Source organism: Acomys minous (genome assembly GCF_964271855.1).
Source record: "Acomys minous genome assembly, chromosome: 5".
Classification (NCBI taxonomy): Eukaryota; Metazoa; Chordata; class Mammalia; order Rodentia; family Muridae; genus Acomys; species Acomys minous.
The window spans coordinates 87587812-87615590 of record NC_140494.1 but is presented as its reverse complement, the minus strand read 5'-3'; the positions used below and the strand labels follow the sequence as shown (position 1 = coordinate 87615590).

Below are 27779 nucleotides of genomic sequence, written 5' to 3'. Positions count from 1 at the left end.
TTTAATACTCTTCTTTAACAATTATTTCTCTTAAAAACACTGTCCTGCCAACTTGGCCTCATTGTATCACAACTTAAGGATGTGTTTTCCTAGGACCATGTAACATAAAACACATGGCTTCTGTTTACATAAAATATGCTTGGCTGACAGAGAGAACCATGAACTGAAGTCCCATGAAAAGGCCACACCTCTGTTACAGGGTCTACTAAACTGACTGATGGCTCAAAAGGTTAAGGCACTTGTCACCAAGCTCAATGATGATGTAATCTTCAGAAACTACATGGTGGAAGGAAAAAAGGCAAATCCTGCAACTCCTCTCTTCCACATGTGGCCTGTGGCCTACTCCCATAAATGTTAAATAATAATAAAAATAAAATCTTTTTTTTTTTTTTTTGGTTTTTCGAGACAGGGTTTCTCTGTGTAGCCTTGGCTGTCCTGGACTCGCTGTGTAGACCAGGCTGGCCTCGAACTCACAGCGATCCGCCTGCCTCTGCCTCCCGAATGCTGGGATTAAAGGTGTGCACCACCAACGCCCGGCTCTAAAAATAAAATCTTAAGTCTATAAACTGACTCACCAAAGCTTGATTTCATGAGTTGGAATGTTTTATGTATGGGCTATGTTTAGGCCCCTTCTCAGCCATTTACCATTTATCTCTGTATCAGACTGTTGACCAACAAAACCTTTGCAATGTATTCTTAGCAGAGCATTCATCAGCTTCCACCAGCAGGAAACTAGGAGTGCCCTAGAGGGAAATGAAAACCTGTAGCAGCTTTCCCCGTTGCTGTAATGTTCTCCCAAATGTTTGCTAAGTGTAATACTGACGTATAGCTCTGAAAGCTCATGAAAGTACTTCCACAGTGGAGCATGCCATTTGAGGCAATTGGAATTCATGTCCCAGCCCACAGTTGTTCATATCTGACTCAGAATAAAACATCTTTCTCTCTTCTTAGAACAACAGAGCTGTAGCTGTGGTCATTTGTTTGACCACTGATTGATCCTTGGAGAAAGAAAACTGGCAGCTTCTCCTATTCTCACCTCAAATGCCACCTCCACCTTTGGAAAAGCAAGGTCAAAAGCTTGCATGAAGACCAGGGCACTCATCAAACCACCCAGCATTTGCCAAGCTGGTTATACTGTCATATCCAAGATACACGGGACATTTTTTTTGTGCTTTCACTCCATTTCCATATGAAACAGGTGAAGTTCAAGTTAAATAAGTTGCCCCACAATCACAGGAATTCAGTGTTCTATTTACATGTAAATATGAAAAATGGTCCTTGACATGCCGGGATGTCAGAGGCCTACCTGGGAGCCACCCTGGAAGGAGAGCTTTGTTAGCAGTGTCTAATTCCTCACTAATCATACCCCAACTTTACAGCATGTGTTTGCATACCTGTGCAACTGTGCCAACTACCTTACTGTAGGCACCTTTATTTAACAGGGCTCCTTATATCTCTATCTCCTTTCCAACCCTTACCCACCCTAATCTTTTCCAAACCGCAGCATGAACCACCTCCTGAAGCTGAGGAGAAACAGTACTTTTTAAGACTAATAGTGTCCAGTCTACAGAGCTGAGATTTGAAGCCATAAGGCACCAGTGACGTCAGTTTGTGCTAAGAAGAGGTCCTGCTGTCAAATAAGAGTGTTCACTCTCCCTTGTCAGAAACTAACTATAGGTGAGTAAAAACCTCCCAACCTGTTTTTAGATCTGCAAACAATTCTGGTATCTACACAGTGCATATAAACTAGGTTTACTTTCTGGAAGAGTTTATAAATAACCAGGGAAAGATACTGGGGGAAGTACAGGCACTACTCCTTACTCAGCAAGGCTTTTAGCGTGCCAATGTGAGCACCAAACAAGTTTTCTCTTCAGCCAGTGTCCTCAGCTCCTATCAATGGCTCCCAAGTAGCATACTGAGTGCTAAAGTTACATTTCACTTACTTCAGTTTTCACAGTAATTTAGTAGTGTTTTTCCTATCTCCAACCTGACTTCTACTCCTGGATCAGTGTCAGAGTGCACAGGTGAGAAGGTGACACCCAGCCAATCAACCTGAGAGGCAAAGCCCCAGTCCCTCTTCAGCTTTCAGAACTACAATCTGAGCAATTGTATGCCCCATGTCATTTGTCAAGTATGAAACTAGAAACAATTAGACCCACTTCCACTAGGTGGCGGAACAGCTCTACTACTCAGGCACTTCATACAACTGGATTACTCCTTGCTTGGTTAACTTTATTTATTTGATAGCATAAAGAAAATCAGACACACACAAACCACACAGCACAACAGCTATCACTGTGCTTAAAACTCAAGAGCTAACGATCAAGATCCAACCTAGTTCCACAGACCCCTTTATAAGACTCCTGTAAAAGCCCAGGCATGGATAAGACTTTGGGGTGCTCTTATTAGATGGTAAAATAAAGGGGTCTTATCCATATCTTAGTAACACACAGAATATATGACAACCATATACAGAATAAACAGTTCTTGGTTAGGCAGGAGCTATAAATACTTTGCATTTCCCATTCTTCAAATTTATTCTTAAATAAATCAGCCCTTTTTGCATAGAAGTGTTAAACTCTCAACACAGCACTAGGAAAAACCAAAGAAAAAACCACCCCAACAAGAATCCTTGTAGCAATTATTCTACTTTAGCACACATACTGCCATTGTTTTTTATTTACTTATCTGGGACACAAAGCGTCACCATGTAGCCCAGGATGACCTGGAACTCATCATGTAGCCCAGGCTGGCCTCACACTTGCTTCAGTCATCCTGCATCAAAGCTGGGTATGGGTATGCACAAGCATGACCAGACAACACTATACTTTTATTTCCCAAAAACCCATACAATAGCATCTTTTGTTTTCCAAAAGTGGATAGTATTTTAATATTAAACAAAATACATAAGGTTATTTCAAAGCAACAATGGCCAGCTCTTAAGGGTAAATGTTTAATGGGTTTTCCTAAATGATGTTTGAATGCCTTATAAGTTCTACTTTTAAAATAGCCACCTTGGAGTGAATCTTTAGATAATGATTCTACAATATGAATAGTATTTCTAATTAATGTATTAAAATCCAGAACGAAGTATTTCTGAAAAGCAGTAAGCATCTTTCAAGCATTCTGACTTAAGTCTTTCAAATTCTAAATGAAACAAGAACTGCTAGCTAATTAGAATGAGCATTTACTTCTGCATTAGTCATTAATTTAAAAAGCTAAGCAGTCAAGTATTTTGACTTCAGTAAAAAACTACACCATTCTTGAATAAGAAGAAGAAGAAGAAGAAGAAGGAGAAGGAGAAGGAGAAGGAGAAGGAGAAGGAGAAGGAGAAGGAGAAGAAGAAGAAGAAGAAGAAGAAGAAGAAGAAGAAGAAGAAGAAGAAGAAGAAGAAGAAGAAGAAGAAGAAGAAGAAGAAGAAGAAGAAGAAGCAGCAGCAGCAGCAGCATCGATTGGGATGTAAAGTGAATATATAAATTACACATAAATTTTTTTTAAAAAAGAGAGCCAACAGTTTCAGGAAGTTTCCAGGGTACATATAATCCAAATGTGACTGGAAAAATGTTCTTAGTAGTAACTCATTAGTGAGCACTAGTAATAGCTGAGGGTGCAGGCGCTCTGAGAACTGCACATGCACATGCTTACCAAGATGGCCGTGCAACAGACCCTCAGAAGGAATTCAAAGTTCTTCCCAACGTGTCAATCTCCCACAGAATATGCAAGACACTGCACTCTGTTAGTTACATCACAACATTGTTTATTATGTGAATTTTTTTTACAATACAAACAAAAAATACAGGTATGCAATATATGGGTACAGCTAAATGCAGATGGTGACTTTTTTCTCTTCAAGGGGCCATGATTCCCATTTCTAGTAAAACAAAAGACTGAGTATAGGTAGAAACAGGTTGGTTGTTAGCTTCACAATTTGCCTAGAAATGATCTACAAATGTATTTCTCCTCCTGCTACTTACCATAGAGTGTAAAAAGGGAGTTAAAGGAGTTTCCTTGTTGCTTCCTACCATATGAAAGGTGCTATATTCTATTTTAGCAGGGCCAGTATGTGGAAAATATCTAAATTAAATGTTATTACAAAAATGAAGCAGTAATGAGATACTGGCTAAAGGGGCACTAAATGAGAATAATATATATATATATTTATATTTAAAGAATCCAAAACAAACAACAAAAAAAGGCTGTTATAAAAAGCTCTAGGTGCACTGTAAGCATATAGGTTTTTCCATGTGTACTTTTAAACAATGGAAGTGTCAAAAAATAGGGTCCACTGTGTTAGACTAAATACATTATTGTATAGGCTGCATCGAATGGAACCTCTGTATTATAATTATCATAGAGAAGCATAGTTTGCATCATATTATGGCAATTTATCCTCAATGAAAACCTTCCAGAGTCCTTTTATTTTAGAATATTCTGTAAACAATCAAACCACCAGAACATGATTGTACAACAGTAAAATGTTTTCTTGCATTAAACTGAAGACATCTTTTTAATTTAAAAAAAAAAGGAAGAAAAAATGTAGAACGGTACTCAGAGCTGTTAATTTCTAAGTACGCAATATCCTAGACAATTCAAGGCATCTTAATCTCCTTCGAGAACAACAAAAAAATAATTTTTGTCATGCTGTTAAATCCATCATTATGGATAAAATTGGTGCAAATTGGTCAACGGATCCAACAAACACTGATGTCCAAGCTGGCATATTGGCAACTAATACATAACTGGTGGTCAGTAAAGTTTAAAAGATCTTGCCTTTCTTCTTGTTCTTTTCCAAGGTTCTACATAATTAAAAGAAAATAATGAAGATGAGTGACAGTGTAAATGCCAAAAACAACAAATGGCAGCAACAGCTGACCCAAATACACCTATACTATAGTTTCAAACAATGCATTTTCACTAGAAAGAAAAAAAAATCTAAATTAAACATTGAACCAATATTTATCTATGAAAATATATTCTTAGGCAATCAAGTGTCTGACAAAATTCCAAAACAAACTGTAAAGGATACAGTGAAGATCCATTTTACTCACTTTAACTTATAAGAAGTTTTTTCTCTAAAATTAAATTGTGGAAAAAAATTGTAAGATCTCTCTGGTGCCCTTTCTCCTGCCAGCTGCACTGTTAGATATATTTGCTTTACTAATGAAGTTTCTTCTTCTTTGGGCAGAAGCCTCATAGGAAGGAGGTGTTGCAGAATCGATAAAGTGCCCTGCTGGTAGAACATACTAGAGACTCCTCAAAGGATTATCATGTTTCCATTTTAAATGACAATAATTATCAAAAGAAGAAAATCAATGTACAAACACTATTGAGTTTCATGTAAATTAAGAGGAGGAAATGATTAGCTGTATTACATATTAGATATTTCTTATTTACCTTAGGGGACTTATCCTAAGGATATAACTAAAGCACCTCCTAAGGGCTGGCAGTGCAGCTCCTGCCAAATATGTGCAAGGTCTCAGGCTCAATCCCAGCACCTCCAAACCATCATTATATCCAGCACTGTGGTGAGGAGGTGAGAAATCAATTCTGACAAGTTAACCATAGAGATTGTTACGATGTTGCTAAATCATAATTTTAAAAATTAAACAAGGAAACATCTGGACTGAAGAAAACACCATTACAGTACACAAAACGAACCTATTCATATAAAAACACTTAACCATAAAAACAGCTGTGCTTGGTGACTGTGATAGTCTTAATGAAAATCTCCCCCACCCCCTGTAGGCTCACATTCTTATTTGAATAAGTGGCACCAGTTGGTGTAAGTATCTGGAAAAGATTAGGTGATGTGGCCTTGTTAAAAAGAGGCCACTGGGAGCACGTCATTCCCAGTCAGCCGTCTCGGGTTCTTGCTTGTAGATCATGATGTAAGCTCTCAGCTGCTGCTCTACTGCCAAGCCTCTGCTCCCACCATGCTCCTGCCACGGTGGTCATGGACACTAAACCCCTCAAAACTGTAAGCCTTAAATAAACTTTTCTTAGTTGGTCATGGTATTTTATTACATTAATAGAAAACTAAGATAGAGATATATAGTAGACTATGGATCTTTAATTTTTTAAAAGGCAAATAGATAAGTTCTTTAAAATATCAATACATCTATTTCTTGGGTATCCTAATATTAGTTACCTTGACGAGTTCTGTTGCTCTAAAATGCGTTGTTGAGCTTCCCAGTTTGCCTTCTCTTCTTCAAACTGACGACGTTTTTCCTCTAATTCTTTGTGCTGTGCTTCTAAATTCTTTTTCATTTGCTCATGGCGCCGCTGGAGCTAAATCAGAATCATAGATGAAATGAAATAACTGCTTAGTCCCAAGAATGTGTGCCTGTGTCATAATGCCAGAGTGCCATTGGAAAGCACTGCTTGAGATTCCTTCCACTGCAGAACCTGCAGCCCTAAAAGTCAGTGACTTCCAAGAATTACCTTAGAAAACATAAAATAACCATTTTTATCAATGCAAGCCAACCTATATTTGTGTATATTTTATAATAGAACACTGCTCCCAAGTATGATGAAGGCTGAACAGAAAAAGCATTATTCCTTCTACTTTACAACAGCTGTGGACTACAGACCAGACTGTGACAATATAAAGGACTTAATCCCCAATCTCCTAATTCCAGGTTCAAAAGTCTAAGCCAGTGGCTAGAAAGTAGTGAAGGACCTCTGTCCAAATGAATCCTGGGAATGAATAATGTCCCCTACTTCTGTAAAGGAGTGGGTCTCCAGCATTGTTCTTCACACACATTTTACAGGGGGAGCTTGCTAAAAACACAGTCTTTAATCTAGATCCAGTGAATTACAACCTTCCGGTGTGACATGTAGAGAGATATGGACGTCCAACAGGTAGGTGCTAGTAATTCTAATGCTGGTGGTCCTTCCAAGGCTAAGAACTAATGCTATAAAAAAAAATTGCTTGCTGACAGGTAGTTTACTACAGAATCAAAAAGCTTACATCTAATGGATCCTCAGAAAAATAACTTCACTGCAGCACTAGTTAATCTGTTTCTGAAGAAGACAATCAACAATTAAAAACAAAAACACAAAAAACACCCCACCAGATTAAGTCACACTATACTAATTGCTCAATGGCTCGGTTGAGATTAATTCAGTTGCTCAAGAATTATATGCATTAAAGATTTATTGGTAAATTAATACCTGGAGCTTGAATTCTAATATGATTTTACACACAATTTATTCTATTTTGTACACCCACAAAAAACAACAACAAAAAAAAAAACAAAAAACAAAAACCCCAAAATTTATTTATTCCTATTGCAAAGATGTCATCTCATTTCTACAAAAGGAAATCGCATGAATTCCAAGGTTAGTCAAATCTGAGATGAAAACCTTCTTCATGACAGAATTTACTAAGAAAAATGGAACGCAAAAGAATGCCAATTTTGTACCAAAGAGTTGGTATGAACAAAAATACAAAGCAATCACATACACACAATTCAGACCAGTAATTTCCTCTGGAAAAGAAAGATGGCATGTAAAGAAGGCATGCAGAGATGAAGTGAATTCAAAGTAGGCTCACAGGTGTTTATTCTTTACAAGTAAGTAATACTTATAATTTACAAATAAATAATTTCCTAAGTAAATGCATATGTCACAATCAGTCATTTCCAAGAACTCTTTAGGTCAGATGAATAAGGAAGTTGAAAAATTTCAAGTATTAAAAAAGCAACAGGCCTAATAGCAACAGTGGCTGTCTACCAAGCCTGATCAACTGAGTTGTAATCCCCAGGACCCACATGGTAGGAAGAGAGAACCAGCTCCCACAAATTGTCTTCTAACTTCCATACCTATTGCCATGACATGTTTTTACCCCAGACAAATAGTAACGAAATCATATAAAAGGATATAAACTATGTGTAAAATATACCCGAGTTATCTAGGACAACAACAATAACCAAACCACACACACATACTGTCTTTATGCTGGCTTATGCATCTACAGTACTTACTAATGTATTGTACCCTTCCTGTCATCTGTGTAAGTTCAGACAGGCAGCAATACCTATCTTCTAGGGCTGTAACGTACTAAATTATGTAACACGTCAGAAATTTTGTATGGCTTATGACATGCTATGCTGCTAAGAATTAGCAGCTACATACCAAGTATTTCCAGCAGAATGGATTCAAGAATAAATTATATTTACATAATTCATTTATATATATTAAAATATATTTACATATGCAAGTATAAAGTTTTAGGAACTTTATCTCAGGGATGTTTGTAAGCATACTGGAGTGAGAGGAATGGAGACATTTAATAGACAAGCAGACATTCGTGGAAAGGGAACTTGGCCCAATTTCTTCAAGTCCCTCAAAAGGACACTGTTATTGGCAGGTGGCATAAATGTTAGTTTGCTTAGGAAATGGCTTATAGTTTTTGTTGTTCACTATAACTAGTAGTTTATGAAAGGTGTTTTGACTATTTTGTACTTCTGTCTATTCATTTAGTAAACTGCTTAGAAGCCCTTACATGCTGAAATATACTTTTCCAAGAAAAATGGTTACTTTTATTCCTCTATTTTATATTACTATACTAAATTATTTCTCAAGATGCATAAAGATAATTTAAATTTTAATGAACATATTATTTAAAAGGAACACTGACTGGCTGTTAATTAAGCTGATTACCTCTGCTTCAGAGTCCTTTAGTTTTTGAACTTTTTCTTTGACCTTCATCTCAAACACCTGCTCCATCTCCATCTCCATCTTCTTCATCTTGGCTACATGCTCCCTTCTTTCTTCTTCCATCTGTGCCAAAGGGCTCCTGACACCAACATTTAAGAATAACCATTAAGGACTGTAAACCAAAACTCCTATACTGAACTCTGAAGGAGCTAATGAAAATAATGAGATGATATAGATGCCATTTATCATTTAGATACATAAAAATATTTACACCATTTTAGACACAAATTCCAAGTCTTATATAATACATATAGGAAAAGAATCCTTTAGAAACTGTAAAATGTATAAATATGCTCATAGCCACAGAATTTAACATCCTCTCCATTAGTATTTTATCTAAATCTCAATCTCTACAAATGAATACTATGAAGCAAAGGCTAACAATAAAGCTTCTCTAAATCTTGTGTACCTCAGTTCTAAAGATGATGCTTCTGGCTGGTTTTTAATGTGACTTGACGCAAACTATAGCCAGCTGAGAGGAAGGAACCTTTACTGAGAAAATGCCTCCATATGATCAGGCTGTAGGCAAGCCTGTGGGTTATTCTGGTGATTGATGGGGAAGCCCAGCCCACTGTGGGCAGTGCTGCCCTGGAGTGGTGGTTCCGGGTTCTATAAGACAGCAAGTTGAGCAAACCATAAGGAGCAAGCCAGTAAACAGCACTCCTCCCTGGCCTCTGTATCAACTCTTGCCTCAAGGTTCCTGTCGTATGTGAGTGCCTGCCCTGATGTCCTCCAATGATGAACTGTAATATGGAAGTATAAGGAAAATTATCCCTTTCCTCCCCAAGTTGCTTTTGGTCATGGTGTTTCATCGCAGCAATAGAAACCCAAAACTAAGACAATGCTATATTTGAAATAAACTGTAGAAGGAAAACCAAAAAGGAATATTCTCAAAATGCACTCATAGAAAAATGTGATTTATTTTCTTTAAAGAAAATTTTTCAATAAGAAGAAAAACAACTTAGCTAATAAAGTCAGTATATAAGGAACATGTTTAGTTTTACTAAAATTTCAAGTATTCTCCTCTAAGACAACTACTGATGTCACAACTACATTTATTATAATTTATTTATATAACTCAACAGAAATAATGACAATAACTACCATCCAACACCTAAAAGACCACTTACGCTATGCAAACTACTTCTAGGTTCTTTATAGCTTTAATGCTGATGAAAACACATTCAAATATTTTAGTGTGCTAAGTTTAAACATGTTCAGTGAGTTAAACATGAAACATTTCTGAAATGCTAGACTAGACATTGAAAAATTAAATTTAAAAATTCATTCTATGGACACCAATGTTCACAGATTCAAATATCCATTCTACATAACTGTGTTTAAGTTTTTCATGTTGGTAAACTATTGCTCTTGCTCTTGATGGCCCTGCAGAGGTGGAAGCTAAGCCTCTATTATTAAAGACAATTTAAGGTACAGAGGCCAGAGGCTCCTGATCTAAAACTGACTACCTCCACCCTGAGAACAAGCTCTCATAGTACCTCATAGCACCAGGTGCCATGCAAACTTCCAAAGGAGGGAAGCAATCCATAGTCCTACCCAGCTATGATGCCTACAGATCATAAAACAGTCAGTAGAACTTAATAATCCTAAGAGTGCATTAGTGGCATGCATGCCTTGGTGGAAATCAACAGCTCTCTTACTGAACTTAAGAGCTATTCAGCAAGAAGAAAACCACGCATGATACTGGAAACCTTCCCAACAATCGAGAGCTAGTGAAGTCATGTATCTTGGAGGAGAAACTACAACAACTACTTTACTGAAACAGAATTAATTTCTAATTATATTCTAAGCATTTGTCCTTATACCCACAGGTAGGTGTGTGTAGTCCTCACCTCTCATCAAGGAAACTTCTCTTTGCAACAAAGAGAGACCATTACAGAAAACTACAACCAGTCTAAATGAAGAATTGTGGAGCCCAATTCCAATGAATCTATCTATAAAGCACTCTTGCACCTAGGGAATCAGGGAACACTGTGTAAGGGAGTAGGAGTGGATTGTAAGAAGCAGAAGATTTGCTGTGAGACTGTCTCCTATGATATCAGAAACTATACACAGTCTCAGCAACATGACTGCTTAAACATTTGCTGAGCAAGAGCAACAGGTATGCCAAAGTGATGAGGGAAGCCCATGAGGCCTCTACCCTACACAAAAGAATTACAGTCAACTAAGGAATGCTGAGAGTGAAAGAAATAGTCTTCTCTCACCAATTGGTTAACCAATACCAAATACTCAGCCCTGAAAATATACACAGAAGTAACATGATACAGACAGATCAGGTTATATTTAGGAATATGTGTATATACATACATGCATGTAACTACAATAAAACATGAGACCATAAACTTGATAGAGACCAAGTAGAGGTATATGGGAAGTCTAGAGGGATGGAAGGGAAGGAAGAAATGGTGCAATTATAATTTCAAAACTGAAAGAAAAAATAGGGATGAGTTAAAACATCAAGTCTTTATGTATAGGTATTATTAAACAATAATTCCCAAGATGAAAAAAATTCATTTTGAAAAGCATTTACAGTAAAGTTTGTATAGACATGAAGTATAAAGGTCCCAAGTATCAGGATCCTACTATATATAACCATAGGATGAAAAGAAAATGGGCTCTGTACTTTTTAGGGTATCTGAAAATTACTGAGTATATTAGGAGTACACAAGTAGTAGCCGACTTCCCTGACTTTGTGATAGCAAGCATTTATTCTGACTATAAAGGCAGGCTTTGACTATTCAGATGCACATTATAAATGGCTGGATTTTATATCAGTAAAAGATAATTTTTTATGGTTTAAAAAAAAAAGAATTGGGTCTGGAGAGATGATTCAGTGGTTAAGAGCACTTGCTGCTCTTCCACAGGTCCCGAGTTCAATTCCCACCAACCACATGGTGACTAACAACACCTGTAATACAATCTTGTGCCTCTTCTGGTGTGCATGAAAACAGTGTACTCATACATAAAATAAATAAATCTTTTTTTTTTCCAGAACTGAGGACTGAACCCAGGGCCTTGCTAAGCCAAATCCCCATTGCCAAATAAATAAATCTTAAAAAAAAAAAAAAAAATTAACTCATGGCTTCAAGGCACAAAATAGGCTTTGAATTTCACCCATAATTTAAAAAATTAGTCCCTTTAACTCAGATGTGACTCACTCTTGGGGTGACTTCTTTCATTAATGCCAAGTATTTCTGACCATCACAGCACACTGTTCCCTTATAAAGAAGTCAAAGCAGTGGATAGGAAGGATGGGGGGGGGAGGGGAGAGGGAGGAAAAACAACAAACACAAGGAACAAGGATGTGATGATGCTCGGCTGTGATTTGGATGACTTTTTTTGTAATTAGTATAAATGAGAACAAAATGTTCAACTCAAGAATATTCCTTCACACATAGAAAGACTCCTTGTTTCTATATATTATGTTTTAGCAATTAATCAGAAGTTCTGAAGTAAAAGTAAGCCACACATGAGTGAAGATTCTGCATTAATAAGCAGAAAGCATCTTACAGTTGGAATGACCAAAATAAGAAAAACCAAGGACAGCAGATTCTGGTGTGAACATGGGGAAGGGGTCATTGCTGGTAGGAGTGCAAACTGACACAGCCACTATGGAAATTAATGTGGAGGTTCCTCAAAAAGGTGAAAATATATCTTATTGCTAAATCCTGCTGTACCACTCTTGGACACATGCCTAAAGGACCCAGATCTTACAATAGCTAGGAAATAGAAACAGCCTAGATGACCACTATCCTGATGACTGGATAATCAAATCGCGGTGTGCTTACACTATAGAATAGTATTCAGCTTTTAAGAACAATGAAATGGATCTGGAAACAATCATCCTCAGTGAGGTAACTCACCAAGGACCAGAAAAACAAATATAGCATGTTTTCTCTCATGTGGATGTTAGCTTCAAACTTTAGATGTGCTTTCATGTAAAATATCCACAGAAGTTAATGGGAAAGAGGAGATCTTCCAAGGGAAGTGAAATAAAAGTGTTATAAAGGGAAAAAGGGGGGGAAATCCCAACTGGAAAGAGTAAACAGGGGTACGGTAGGGAGGGTAAGAGGACGTATGGGGAAATATAGCTAACACTAAAGTTATGCAGAAACCTACTACTGTAGATGCTTTCTAAAATACATACACATAAAGGACTTTAAACGAAGTTACCCTATAATTAAGGGCAATATTCCAGCTAGACATCATCTGCTACTAGGAATGGATTACCTCCTTTTGAGTTGTTGACAAATGGAGCCCACAAATTACAGTATATTATCAACGTTGTTATTTACCCTCCGGATTTGACGGTGAGACCCTACTGCTGAACCCATCATACATTTGAGTCAAAGATCATGAAAGAAAATCTAGCTGATACTCAACTGCAAGTTTATTCCCCACTAGGATGATATGCACGATACCAGAAGAAAAGTCATCAATCAAAGCCAACTATGAACCCTCTGAGCTCCAATGATTAAAACCTCCACCACACACCAAAATGCACCCCAGGGGGCTTTACCAGCTGAGCTGTCCTGTCAGCCCATGAAATTGCTTATAACTTTCTCTTCAAAACTATATATTTTTCTGTTTGGTTTGTGCTGTATGAATTATAAAGGTGATTGGCAAATGACAAGAAAACATGCAGTTCTTTATTTAACAAGATAAGAGAGAAATAATCATTAGAACAATTAATAGTAAACCATAAAACTACCAAGGCAGAATCACATAGCATGATTTTCTGCTATTATAAATAGAGAATATCACCCAGATATTGTGAAGAGCAGCAAGAACTGCAGGAAGGGAAAGGAGACATGGACTGTGTCATAGCACGTCCCTAGAGGGAGCATATACGTACTTGGTCAGCTGCCCTTTGCTCTTGTTGTTGTCCACTCCGTTGTAAGTCACCGCTGCTAGCTTCCTGCTTCTGTAGTTCTCATAGTGCACATTGTTGGTGACGTCTTTCAAGTCCTGCATGTGTGTTCTATCATAAACAGCAAGGGTTTGCTCATGTTAATGGCATGGACACAAGAATTTCACCAAGATAAACGTTCAGGCTTAAAATATTAAGAAAGGTGACATTCATTCATCTTAAGATGCCTTTATTTACAGACAAAGCAGATCAAACAAACAGATTTGATTCCGTATGAGCTTTCAAGAGCCATGAATCACTGAAATAAATTACTAAACGATAAACAATCTACCAAAGAAATAGTTATTTCTAATAGTTTTTTAATTAAGAAGGAAAAGTAGATTATTGAAGCTAGTAATCTAGCAAAAATTGTTTTCCGTGATGCAATTATTACCAAGGCAATACTGCATTTCACCAGGTGAGTTTACATATGGACCCTCATAATAACAAATCAAGTTGTTTACCAACTACAGAATTTAAAGTTACTTCCTGTTTATCAAAGCTATTCTGTGACTATGCTGTTTTGGGTAACTTTTCTACTGCATATAAAAATCAAGGCACAGGTAATAGAGTATAGAATTTACAGGATATGATGACATGATTCTTTAATGATTAGAGATGGTAAAGATCGAATAATAATTCCCCCCCCCCTTCTCATTCTTCTTTGAATTTCCTGTATCTACCATCTTTAGCATTTTACCACAACCTCCTTTAGGAGACAAACATGGAGATGTAGTGTTTTGTCCTTACATCCAAATCTCATTTATTATGAAGTACCTTACCCCACACCATGAACTTAATTATCTGCTTCATCTTCTACTATCTGACATTCCCACACAGTTCTCAAAATGTACTTGTCTTGTGCTGGGCGTGGTGGCGCACGCCTTTAATCCCAGCACTCAGGAGGCAGAGGCAGGCAGATCACTGTGAGTTCAAGGCCAGCCTGGTCTACAAAGGGAGTCCAGGACAGCCAAGACTACACAGAGAAACCCTGTCTTGGAAAAAAAAAATTTTTTTTTTACTTGTCTTGGTACTCAGTTTGGTTTTCCAGTCTCCTCTCCTTTTAAATTCTAACAATACACTCACATTTTCTGTTTTAACCACAACAGAGACACCTAAGTTCCTACTACTTCTACTTTAGTCAAATCAGCAGTTCCCAATTCTTAGAGTACCTGAGGGGAGAAATGGAACAGCTCATGCTAATTTCTTACATCTTTTGGAACTGGCACCAGTCATAAGGATATCAAATTACATCTTTAACTATATTGTGAACCCTTCCTTAACATAAAGATAGATTTCTTTTGTATTCTTGCTACAGATAAATACTAGATAGTAGGAATTTTTAAAAATGTAACAACAGAAGATAAGATAAACAGTATATAAGAATATATCACTGTGTGAGTTTCTTCACATGGAGAACAAGGATAGTTTTATGATCCTATCATGAAACACTATTTTTAGCAGGCTATGGTGGTACACAGCTGTAATCCCAGCATTTGGGAAGTTGAGGGAGAAGGATTTGTTATACAAGGCCATCACTAGCTATACACAAAGTTCAAGGCTAGGCTGAGCTGCATGAGACATTACCTAAAACTTCACCAAAATTAAAAACAAAAGAAAAACAAAACCACAGTGTTTTCTATAATTTAAATCTCATTTAATCACTGTATCATTAGGAAACAAAATAAATTTATAAATAAAATTAAGATTTGTTGATCTTCGATTAGTGTCATTTAGCGTGGTGATTATTGATTTCATAAAATTCTGTGTGTGACTATCTTAATTCGGACACTTAGACGATAGGTATAAAACAGCATTTACTTCTGTTTTTGTTTCATATTTGCAATTCACTTCTCCAACTATCTAATCAGCAAGTTTTCTCTAGTTATTGGAATTTTTTTTTAAAGGTTGCAATTGTGGATATCACTGCTCTCTCTTCACTTCTTATGTTCTTTCTCTGTATGATTTCTGTGCCATCTATCTCTACATTCTCAAAACCGTGTTTCACCTGTCTTTTTCAACTTTCCTTGGTTTGCCTACAACAGCCAATTCTTACTTAGCAAAATGATGCTTTTTTAAATTTATCTCTCTTAGAAACAAGTATGATTCCTAACTTTAGCCTGAAATAGTTCAATTACTTGAGAAAGAGTTACAGAAACAGTCAACAGTACTAAAATTATATTTTTATGTGTATGAGTGTTTTGTCTACATGTTATGTCTGTGCACAACTTGTGCACTTGTTGCTATGGCCACCAAAGAGTGTACTGGATTCCTGGAGTTATGAACTACTATGTGTTGCTAGGAATTGAACTCAGGTCCTTTAGAAAAACAGCCAGTGATCTTAACCACTGAGTCATTTCTCCAGCCTAATAGTATAATTTATATTTTCATATATGTTTGAAACATCTTGCTGATGTGCTTACTAAATCCTCCTGCAAGCATGACCATTTTTTTCTGGAATACTTAAACTAGGGAGTCATCCTTACAGTTCTGAGGTTATGCACATTCAAAGTAGCTTCTGGGCCCCTTCTACAGTGTCTTAGATATGTAGGTAGTTACAGATTATATATTTTAAAATATACAAGAAAAGGCTTACGGTGTCAAACACCACAGATTTAAAATCCAGATGAAACACAATGATCTAACTAAACAGTCCTCACATAAACGCTGCCATGAGTCATTGTATTTATCTGTTTGTTTTGTTTGAGGCAGGATCTCTAGCCTTGGATGGTTTGAAACTCTGTATGTAGACTAGGCTGTCCTCCAACTCACAGATGTCCACCTGCCTCTGTCTAGCCAGCACTGAGATTAAAGATGTGTACCACCATGCCCTACTGAGGTATTGCATTCTTTTAAGTTGCTCCATAAGAATCAAAGTAAAAGAGAAGAGCTGGTAATAGAACCTAAAGTATATATTCTCAAACTTGTGAACGCTCCCCTTCACATACACTTGATATGCTCTTACAATGTGAAACTTAGTAACCCCACTTATTATCTCTACTCTATCATTTACTTCCTGCCAGAAACACTTGGTCATATGTTCCCTTTAAAACAGCACTGTGCTTAATTTGATGTCAAATTTTCATTCACTGTATAGCTTCTGAGAGCGTACTTTGAGTTATGGCAATGACCTTGATATTTCATGATTTCCAATTATCATTCAAATGTGTATCACATCTTTTATAGAGCAAATGAGATTCCAGTGCACTGAGAAAGTGAAAAGTAGGGTGAAAATAAATATATTAACTTAAGATGTACATCCCAAACAAAGGCTTGAAGAGGGTACACAGCAAGGGCTTGAGAAAAACAAGAGAGAAGAAGAGGAAAAATGTGAACAGAAGGAAAAGAAAGGAACAAAATCTAGATCAACATGGGAACACTCCAGTTCATTCCTATGGCCTCTCTGTTGCTATTTTCTCTAGTTCCACTACAATTTTTCATTTTCTTCTCTGGTGCTACTATTCTACTTCAAGTCCTTAGGGTTCTTTAATCAAAATATTCTTGATGTCCTACTCTCACAACTTTTCTTCTTTTTTAGTATCCAGAAATGTAGCTTAAGAAGCTAGTAAAAGTGGTTTTACTTATAATGTCCAGTACACTAAAATGTTCCATTATCACCAACTAATTTGCCTTTTCTATTCTACTTCTGGAATCTATTCCAGAAATTAAACCTCTACACAAAGTATAATGATGAAAGTATAAGATTGATTTTCTTTTGTATTCTTCCTTAAAACCTGTCCTCTTTTTTTTTTTTTTGCTAATGACTAAAATTTGGACAGTCTAAATTATTGTCATGCATTATTTAATCTTTAATAGGAGAGTGAAGACATCAATGTAAAGTAGCTGCACTTATAGAAGCACAAAGCAAGTCATGCAAACTTTAACTTTCTTTAGGGTGCTAAACACCTTTTGCTACTTTCATTGCTACTCATACTTACCTTATCAACATATTTCTGAGAATTGTAAAGTCACAATGTTCACCATTTTCAACTGTAGAAAAAGAAGTAAAAGAAAATAGACCACAGATGTTAATTTTAATAAAGCTTATCTTTTCACAGGAATAGGGAAATAAAACCAAAGAGAGAATATGTAAAGTGCTTAGATCTGATTTTTATTAAGTTTTAATACTAACACAGAACTTTGAGAAACAATAGGCAAATGTACCCTAATACTACTATTGTAGCACTTAAAAATCATTATTTTTCTATTCTTTCATTTTTCTTTGTGTATATGTGGCTGTGGGTGCGTGTGCATGCATCTCTGAAGGAAAGGTTGACATCCACTGTTCCCTCTATCACTTGCAGTTTTATTCAAGAAAGGCCTGTCAATAATCCTGCAGCTCATTATTTCAGCTCACTAGCTTCCTGGAGATCTCTGTGTCCAGCACCAGACCATTACGATTACAGGTGGAATGCCATGCCTAGGTTTTTCATCCCAGCTCCAGTCCTCCTGCTTTCACAGCCAGCATTTCTATCCACTGAGCCATCTCCTTAGCCCTTCTTCGTGTAGCTTAATCCTTAGTGATAGACATGTAACAAATGCGCTCTTGGGAAATAAACACTGACAATTTGAAAGGACCATTGACTCTCTCCTTATTAGTATAGAATATATTTATTATATGTTACATTAAAAAAACTTAATGTTTTGGTTGAAGGAGAATGTAGAAAAATCTTGAGATAACCAAAATGAAAAGGCTAGTCAAAAGCTTTAATATTCTTTATTTAAAAAAAAAAATCATCAACAAGAACACTAAATGGGGATAGCAAGAAATGGGGAAAAATAATTACATAAATAAAGCAACTGTTTCAGAGCATACTTCTAAGGGACATCAAAGTTCTAAAGCACTAAGTCAGTAATTGCAGGTTGCCCTGGAACAAAGTTGAGGTCCTTCGGCAAAATCATAAATAAAGACTGTAACTTGGCATAATTTTCTAACAATTACACAATTATTTAAGACAACACATAGTTCAAACAATGACTCCAACTTAGTACAATTAGAAGATTGAATATTGAGTAAACTAATAAATACAAACTTATGAAAATATTTCTATTACTAATATGATTTTTAAGGTATCACTTCATCACTAAGAGTTTACTGGCATTGAAAGCCAACAGACTAGTAAAGTGAGCTTTTCCTTGAGGAAAGAAAGGGCACTGGTCATGATTATGGCTGGCTCTCTCCAACTGCTCCATTTCCAAAGATTTATTAGATCCTAGGAAATAACCTTAGAGCACCGGAAAAAACACTTGACTACAAAGCATGCTTTCAAACAAGACAGGGAAACTGGCTTGATAGTGGTGCAAGCACAGGTGAGTGGGGCAATGAAAACTGAAGGTGAAGTATTAAAACTTTAAGATTTAACATATACTTCCCTGACTTTGGTAATACATCTAAGAAACAGAATTATACTTGAGGAAAACAAAGACAAGGAAAATGTAATTAAAACTATCCTTGAAAACCTAGACTATATCACACATTGTGTATTTTATATTACTTTAAGTAATTTTTAGCACCTTTATGCAACCTTAAAATAAGTTATCCACTGAAAAGAGCCTTACCTAAAAAAAAAGAAAGAAAGAAAGAAAAGAGCCTTACCTTCAGCCACACCCCAAGGATACTGCCTTCCTCTGACTCTTTTGCCATTAACTTCAATGATAGTATTGCTACCTACCACAGCAAGAGGTAAACGGTCCTATAAAATAAAGTGTTGCTGTAAACACATCTCTACAGTACTCATGATTCAATAACAAATAATTTGTAATATTCAATATATTAACAAAAACTACTTGGATAGTTCCTATACTCACTCTTATCAGCCAAGCAATAATTATTCAGGAAACTGGCATTCAAATAGTATTTCCAAAGTAAGTGAGGAATAAAATTGTTTTGTTAAAAGTTTTATAAGAATATAGTATATATCAGCCAAATTATTTGCTAAAAATTACTCTAAAAACCATCCTATATGAGAAGGCATAGAATTTAAAAATACATTGATATTTAGAAAACAAATACAAAAAGAGTTAAGGCCAGGAATCTGATTATTAACCTTATGAGGCGCAAAAAAATTCTATTTTCTTAACTGTTCAGACCTCACACCTACTTGTTAAATCTGTATCTACTCACTCTGATGCAGAGTACAAGTTTCCACTATTTTTGTAGCTCCAAGAAACACAGAAGCTATATTGTAAAACTTCTAAAATCTTCATTGGTCAGAAATATTCTTTTTTTTCCCCCAGGCATAAATATTCTACCAATTGTACAGTAATTAGATTATGCATGTACATAAGACCAGCATTTACTAAACCACTTTAGCTACAGGTACTCAAAAACAATTATTAATTGGCTGAGTGGTGGTGGCACATGCTTTAATCCCAGCACTTGGGGGCAGAGGCAGGTGGATCTCTGTGAGTTTGAGGCCAGCCTGGTCCACAAAGCAAGTTCCAGAACAGCCAAGGCTACACAGAGAAACCCTGTTTCAAAAAAACAAAACAAAACAAAACAAAAAAATCAAAAACCACTATTAATTAAAACATAAAATTAAAAGCCAGGTGTGGTGTTGCACACTTTTAATCCCATGATTTGGGAGGCAGAGGCAGATGGATTGCTGACTTTTGATGTCATCCTGCTCTACAAATTGAGTTCCAGAACAGCCAGACTACAGAGAAAAACCCTATCTTGGAAATAAAAACAACAATAAAACAAATCAAACAAACAAAACATCACAAAATTAAAATGATGTGGAGTTTTTGTTGACTTTTATTAAAAGACTAAATGAAGTTTTATTAGGCTTTTAAAAGATCAAAACACAAAAATTAATTCCTTCCCGCTCATATTTGTCTCTTAAGGAGAAAAATAATTATATAAATATGAAAGCTATTTAGGATGGTATTCACCTACCCACTCGTGCAATGACCTGTTCTAGGAATTGTTAATCAAAGGTAACTATAAAGTTAATAAACATTAAGGAATAGCCATATTTGTTTTTGTATGCCAACTATTTTAGAAGTGACACTTTTGATCTTTCATACTGGAGTACAACTGGAAGGCTCAAACACGTTACTGTGCAGACAAATGAGCCTACCTTTATCTTCTTAACCAGCTTATTTTCTTCTTCATCATCTGTTTCTGGAAATTCATATATCTTAATTTTATGTTCTTGGATTTCTTTCATTATCTAAAACAGAATGGAGAAAACGGCACCACACATAATTATGACATTAACAGTATTACAAATATTTCTTGGATTTTTGAGACCTTAGTTTCTGGTGCTTTCTTGTTCTTAAATATCAAAACCCATTACTAGTGAGCAGGGAGAGAAAGTAAAGGTGTTTGCAATATAAGTCTAGAAGATTTATAAAGGTAGAAGGAGAAAAGCAGAAATAGAGAACCAATTCCACGAAATTACCCTCCAACTTCTACAAGAATGACAGGGCATGCGCACCTTTCTCCTTGCCTTCACCTTATTCACACACACATAGCAAAACAAAATGCAAAATAATTTCTAATTCAATTATTTCAGAAGTGTCAATCATATGGTTATCATCACAAAAAGAATTCTAATGACACAATATTCTAGAATCGTATTTATTTAGCTGGCCTCTATTATAAAAGTGTTTGATCATTTATTTAAAGAGAATGAAGTTATTTCTCTTCATATAACTTACTATAAAAGCTGAAGTAAGAGAGCTTAAAGCCACCGAAAATTGTAGCAAGGACAAGTAACACACACAACAGTTCCAGGAGACAGGTTTTGAAAAGGTCTTTACAAGACCCAAAGGCTAGACAAGCAAGTAAGGAGAAAACACACATTAGAAAAGAGAACTTCAAGACTTAATAATATCAGAAATTACCCAGTTTAAATCAAACTATCTTGTTCAAGAGTATTTCAAAGTCAAGGGAACACAGACAAACAAGTAACTGTCACCTACCCATACAATTCAAACTCCTAACACTCCTAGAACGACCTTCCCTGGCTGTACTTTTCTTACAGTGCTACTCTCACAGCAAGTCTCCAACAATAAAGGCACTATGAACAAAATGAGTCCCGTTATTACTCCACTGAACAGAAGTAAACACAAGTTAGCCCTGCACGATGGGACTCACCTGTTACTACTAGCACTTGGGACGCTCAAACAAGAGGACTAAGAGTTCCTTGCTACCTTAGTCTGTAGAGTGAGATCCCATCTCAAAAAAGAACAACTCAAATTATCAGCGGCCATCAATAGCACCATTCCTTCACCTATTGCATATATCTACTTTAAAAATAAAGCAATGGCTGGGTGAGGTGGCACACAACATTAGTCTCAGCACTCAAGATGGCAAGTGGATCTCTGTGAGTTTGAGGGCAGGCTGCTCTAAATAGTGGGTTCCAGGCCAACCAGAGCTGCACAGTGAGAACCTGTCCCAAGGAACAGTGACAATAAGTGACGCCTAGAATGACGAGGCACATTTTAGTCTCAGCATTCGGAAGGCAGCAGGGCTGGCCAATCTCTTCAAGTTTGAGGGCAGCCTCGTCCACAGCATGAATTCCACAGATTCAATCTATAGTCAGAACTAGAGAGATAATGTCTTTAAAATAAACAAACAAAAAACCATACACACACACACACACACACACACACACCTCTCAAAGTAATAAACGATGACTAACCAAGGAACAGATAGCCTAGTTTTAAGAGCAGTGATCGATCCTTGGCTAGAAGTTATACAATAATATTATGTAAGTGGGCATTTTTTAAATAAATGTTAAGGTCCCACCTTCCTCTACAGAACTAATTGGTAGGGATTATGTTCAGCAATTATTTTGAAAAGCTCCCAAATGATTCCTTAGGTTAAAAAAAACAAAAAACAAAAAAATATGGCTCTAAGCATATAGAAAAAAAAATTGAGGCTAGAAAAACAACACAAAGGCACAGTATATGCATCAAAGCCCTTGGATTCAATATCGGGCAAAAAGCAAAAAAGAGGACGGAAGACAAGCAGTAGACATGTGACCAATCTGAAAGTACAAATCATTACTAATCTCCCCTTTCACCTCTAGCTTCTCAGAATAAATCCAGTGATACGGGTTATTCTGGGTAGAAACACACAAGGCAAAGGCAGGAGGAATGCCATGATGCTGAATCCAGTCAGGCTACAGAGACCCTATCTAAAATAACAACATTGAAGAAATAAGAAGAAAAAAGAAAAAGGGGAAAGAGAAGGGGCAAAAAGAGAAAGGAGGAAAGGAGGAGAGGGGAAAGGAAGAGGAGGGGAAGGAAGAGGAGGGGAAGGAAGAGGAGGGGAAGGAAGAGGAGGGGAAGGAAGAGGAGGGGAAGGAAGAGGAGGGGAAGGAAGAGGAGGGGAAGGAAGAGGAGGGGAAGGAAGAGGAAGGAAGGAGGAAAACTGGAAGAGACAAAAGAGAAAAAAACACCCTCATGATGAAAATATTAGTAGTAAAACTACGTTTGAGATGTCAAGATTTGTATGAATTTAACACCACTTCAAAGCAAATTTTAACAGTTTTTTATTGTAAAAATTTCAAAGTATTCTAAAATTCATTTTTAAAAGGTTTGAAAAGGTATTTTGAGCCAGATGTGGAGGCAGATCTTTGAGTTCAAGGCCATCATGGCCTACAAATTGAGTCTAGGACACCCAGGGCTGTTACACAGAGAAACCATGTCCTGAAAACTTTTTTATTAAAAAAAAAAAAAAAAAAAAAAAAAAAAAGTATTTTTTTTACAAAGAAGGCTATAAAGATAATGAGGTAACAAAACTGTAGGGTCTATTTTGAATATAATACAAAATAGCTGTTGTTTTGAAAATACTGGCCTCAAATAAAAAAAGACTATTGGAAAAGACAGACTTTCAGAAATTTACCTTAAATTTCATAAATGCCATATATAACAAAACAAAAACAAGAAAATTAGGAAAATGTATCATTAAGAATATTATTGAGATAACAGGACAAGAATTTAGTGGAAGAAGCTTAAATGGATGTATGTATGGGAATGTATATATGCATATATATACATTCATACATATGTATATTAATATGTACTATTTTCTAAATATTTCTCCCATAAAGTAATATAAACAAAATTAAGATTCAAGAGAAAATAGAAAAGGCATATGCTTGTAAGGATAAGCAAACCAAAGCTAAAAGATAAACAGACTATATTGTATTAAAACTAAAAGCTATTAATTACAAGAATGGTTGGGAAATAGAAAATTAATCTTGCTTACCTGCTTTTTAAACTGTTGGCATTCCTCTGGTGTGAGGGTGTCTGCTTTGGCAATTAATGGGATGATATTCACTTTTTCATGCAAACGTTTCATAAACTCAATATCCAATGGTTTAAGTCTGAAATATATAGTGTTTAATATGAGTGAATCATTTGTTTGAAAGAACAGATTCTTCACATCTTCAACAATTAATTAAATACAATAAGCTACTTTTACTTACTTATTAGAAACACACTGAAGATGTCCTCTGTCAGCCAACAGGCAGAACAGGACTTTAAGAAGCAATGGAATAATTAGGAAGGCTTTTTGACTCCTGCCTTTGAAACACCCTGGTCATTGGGGATTTTGCCCTAAAGAGGAATTGGAAAAACCAGAAAGGCGCCTAATAGAATTTCCTAGAAATCAGCTTCATATTTATTAAGGTTTACAAGGTGGGTGGCTTTTTTTTTTCTTCCACAAAAAAATGTGGTCCTCCTTCAGTATATGCAATTTTTGCTATCAATTATCTTTCTCAGACAAATTGCTAAGAAGTCATTTTTCAACATGCCTCTGTATCCATTATAATCTGGCTGGCACTTACGTTTTTAAGACTCAATACTTCCACTGTGGTACTTACCATCCATCACTAATCTGCCCAGGATGCAGCACCTAAAATATTGTCCCCTCACCGGCTATTCTTGAATCCTTAGGATCTGCTTTGTAAGCCAGATCTTTAACCTGTACATTCCTCAGAATTCTCTGCTAGGTCGTCTTCATTTTTTAGCCCTACATTTTGTAGAGCGAATGTTGCTACAAACATTTAAGGCCAATAATTCCCAAACCTATACCCATTCAAAACTTCTCTGAAATGGTCAAGACACTGTCTAGCCCAGTTGTTATGCTCCTGGAATATGACATGTTCTGTTCCTCAGAATCAAGATCTCAATGTGAATCTCCATTTTTCTCTCCTCTCCTATGTTTTCTTTCTCACTACATGGTAGGTTATCACAATGTACCCAAATATTTATTTTCAAACACCTAGGATTGTTTGTTCTTCTAACCTTCATTTCCTGAGACTTACCAAGACCTGCATGAAAGACACATACGCATTAACACAGACACAGATATCCATTTTCAGCACTTCAGTTCAGACCACTAAGATCTCCACAGTGGAGAACTACGTAAGGCTTTCTGGTTTCCCAGCACACCATCCACACAAACCGCCACCTCAGACAGAATCATTCATTATTTGACTGGCAATCTTACTAAAAGCTGTATTCTTTAGATGTTATGGCTCACTAAAATTGTGAAGACAAATATTCTCGCTTTATCCACCTTCTACTTCCAATGTGCCAGGATGTTTTCAACTTCTCACAATTCCTTAAAAATGTTGTACTTGAAAAGTGTCACAGGTCCCTGCTTGCCTGGAACACTCTTACTCCAGCTATTTTTCTTACCTAATATTTATTCATTGGACATTACTGACAGCCCAATCCCCCTGGAAATCCTTTTCTAGATAAGGAGGACCTCATCATTTGCCCTGTGTTTGGTTTTTCTATTCTAACACTAAAAAGACCTTTTAGTTGAGTACTTTTATCTCATTCATCTGTGGTTTTTAGCACGTAGGAAAGGGGCTAACAGTTCCCAAAATATTTGTTGACAAAAGAAGTAAAATGTTACCAATTTTTCATGTCCTTTAGAAACCACTGTGGAGACTTAAGTCTAAACACCTAAAATGTTCCAGGGACTAAAATTAACATTTCACAGTAATAAGTAAAGATAATGGAAATGTGATTATAAAGAGCACTCCTTAACTGTATAATGAACATATACTTATAACTTTGTTATAATTTTATTAGCTGGTGCTTACTAAGTTTTTTTTTAATTATTAAAATCAGGAGGCATGACACTCAGTGTGTAAGTATTCTCTTATAAGGTAGTATGGCCAACTAGTACACAATCAGAGATGAAACATGAGGTAAGGAAACAGATGCAGATGGGGTTTGCTTCTTACTTTGATTCTCTTTATCTTAAACAATGGGATTTTCTGGTTTTCAAAGAACAGAAAGGACAATAGAAAAAAAGAATATGGCTGGAACAACCTCCACCATCTATGCTATCTTTTTATTTTTTATTATTTTTTTAATTTTTATTTTTAATTTTTATTTTTTTTTATTAATTTATTCTTGTTACATCTCAATGGTTATCCCATCCCTTGTATCCTCCCATTCTTCCCTCCCTCCCATTTTCCCCTTATTCCCCTCCCCTATGACTGTTCCTGAGGGGGATTACCTCTCCCTATATATGTTCATAGGGTATCAAGTCTCTTCTTGGTAACCTCCTGTCCTTCCTCTGAGTGCCACCAGGTCTCCCCCTCCAGGGGACATGGTCAAAGGTGAGGCACCAGAGTATGTGAGAAAGTAATATCCCACTCTCCACTCAACTGTGGAGAATGTTCTGACCATTGGCTAGATCTGGGTAGGGGTTTAAGGTTTACCGCCTGTATTGTCCTTGGCTGGTGCCTTAGTTTGAGCGGGACCCCTGGGCCCAAATCTGCCTATCATACATCTATGCTATCTTTATCTGTCTCACCACTGCCAACACAAACTATCTTTATGACCAAACTGAGCTTTATTTCTCATTAATCATTATATACAACCTTAAATATAAAAGCAGTAACCTATTAAATCTTGGAAAACAAATATTTATGGCCCATTTTCCAGCTTATGCTTATGAAAAACATAAATGACCACCACTTCATTAAGCAATTATATCAGTTTTTAAGGAAATGTTCCTATTTAAACAATGATAAACACAAAATTCAGTTTAAAACCTCAGTGAATCTTAACAGCAAACAGTAAAAAAAATCACATTTTCATTTTATACTTGTGCAGGATTTTGTATTTAAAAGCAAGAGACAAGTTCTACTTTAATTCTATTATTTAATGGTACATCTTTAGCATATTATGCCAACTTTTAAAAAGAAGGTACTTTTAATAGCTGTGGCAAAGTGCAGGGAAGTCAATGTCTTAAATATAAACTGAAAGTCCCAGGAGCTGTGGGAGTGTGTGCTAATATCGGGAGCACTGGATAGATGGAGGAAAGTGGGAGCTCAAAGAGAACTCCAGGACAGACTAGCTTATACAGTTAAAATATAATAAATAATAAATAAAATAAAAAACAAAGAACATTGATATCAGTTTAAAAATAAAATTGTAGGGAAAGGGGTAAAAGCTCCAATAAAATTCTATTACACTTTTAAATTAGTATAGAAATATGAGATGCTTACAAAGTAAGTTAGCAGCAAAAAAAAAAAAAAATTAATTCAACATGTTGGTTATATGGTGATTAGCATTTAGGTTTCTAATTTTAAATTAATAACAAATTCAAACTGGGGGAGGGCTGTGCTGTGTTGTGTGTTAAATAGGGTCTTATATTGGCCACTGGCCAGACTAATCTTGAACTCATTATGTAGCCAATCCCAAAGGGATTAAATGCATGCACCAAAATGTTCAGTTGAACAAATTAGTTTTAAAACAAAATCTTTATATATAATTTTTTGAAAATAAACACACATTAAGGGAAAGAGTTATTTTACCTAAAAGTTTGTAACATGATTATAGGCCAAAGAACAAATATTAATTACATATATTCTATTTAAACTCATCAACTGATTTTTGTTTAAAGTGGCAATCAATATTAAAAGGATATAACAACATTTTATTATCTGAAAGCTAGCTTTTAATAACAGCAGTTACTAAACAGTGAACACGACAAATGAAGCAATAAAAACTGAAATTTAAGTTGCCTAACACCTAGTAATGACACTAGCATGTGATTATAGAAAGAACTGAGTCTATACTCATTTCTTCATTTGCCAGACCATATTCAATTTCAGACTACAGAGAGCAGGTCAGTTTAACA

At 36.0% G+C, this 27779-nt stretch overlaps 1 protein-coding gene across 2 annotated transcripts in view; it reads right to left on the bottom strand.

Annotated features, from left to right (window-relative positions):
• Positions 1-3736: 3736 nt before the first annotated feature.
• SEPTIN7 (septin 7) overlaps positions 3737-27779 on the bottom strand; it is a gene marked incomplete at its 5' end in the record, with an annotated part of 75374 nt that continues 51331 nt past the window's right edge. For both annotated transcript variants that reach the window (XM_084783777.1, XM_084783776.1), the window contains 8 exons: positions 3737-4796; positions 6149-6288; positions 8665-8800; positions 13598-13723; positions 17590-17641; positions 19248-19344; positions 20734-20826; positions 23877-23994. In XM_084783777.1, the coding sequence (XP_084639903.1) occupies positions 4757-4796; positions 6149-6288; positions 8665-8800; positions 13598-13723; positions 17590-17641; positions 19248-19344; positions 20734-20826; positions 23877-23994 (802 nt within the window). In that variant the 3' untranslated portion in view covers positions 3737-4756. The remainder of the gene's footprint in view (positions 4797-6148; positions 6289-8664; positions 8801-13597; positions 13724-17589; positions 17642-19247; positions 19345-20733; positions 20827-23876; positions 23995-27779) is intronic.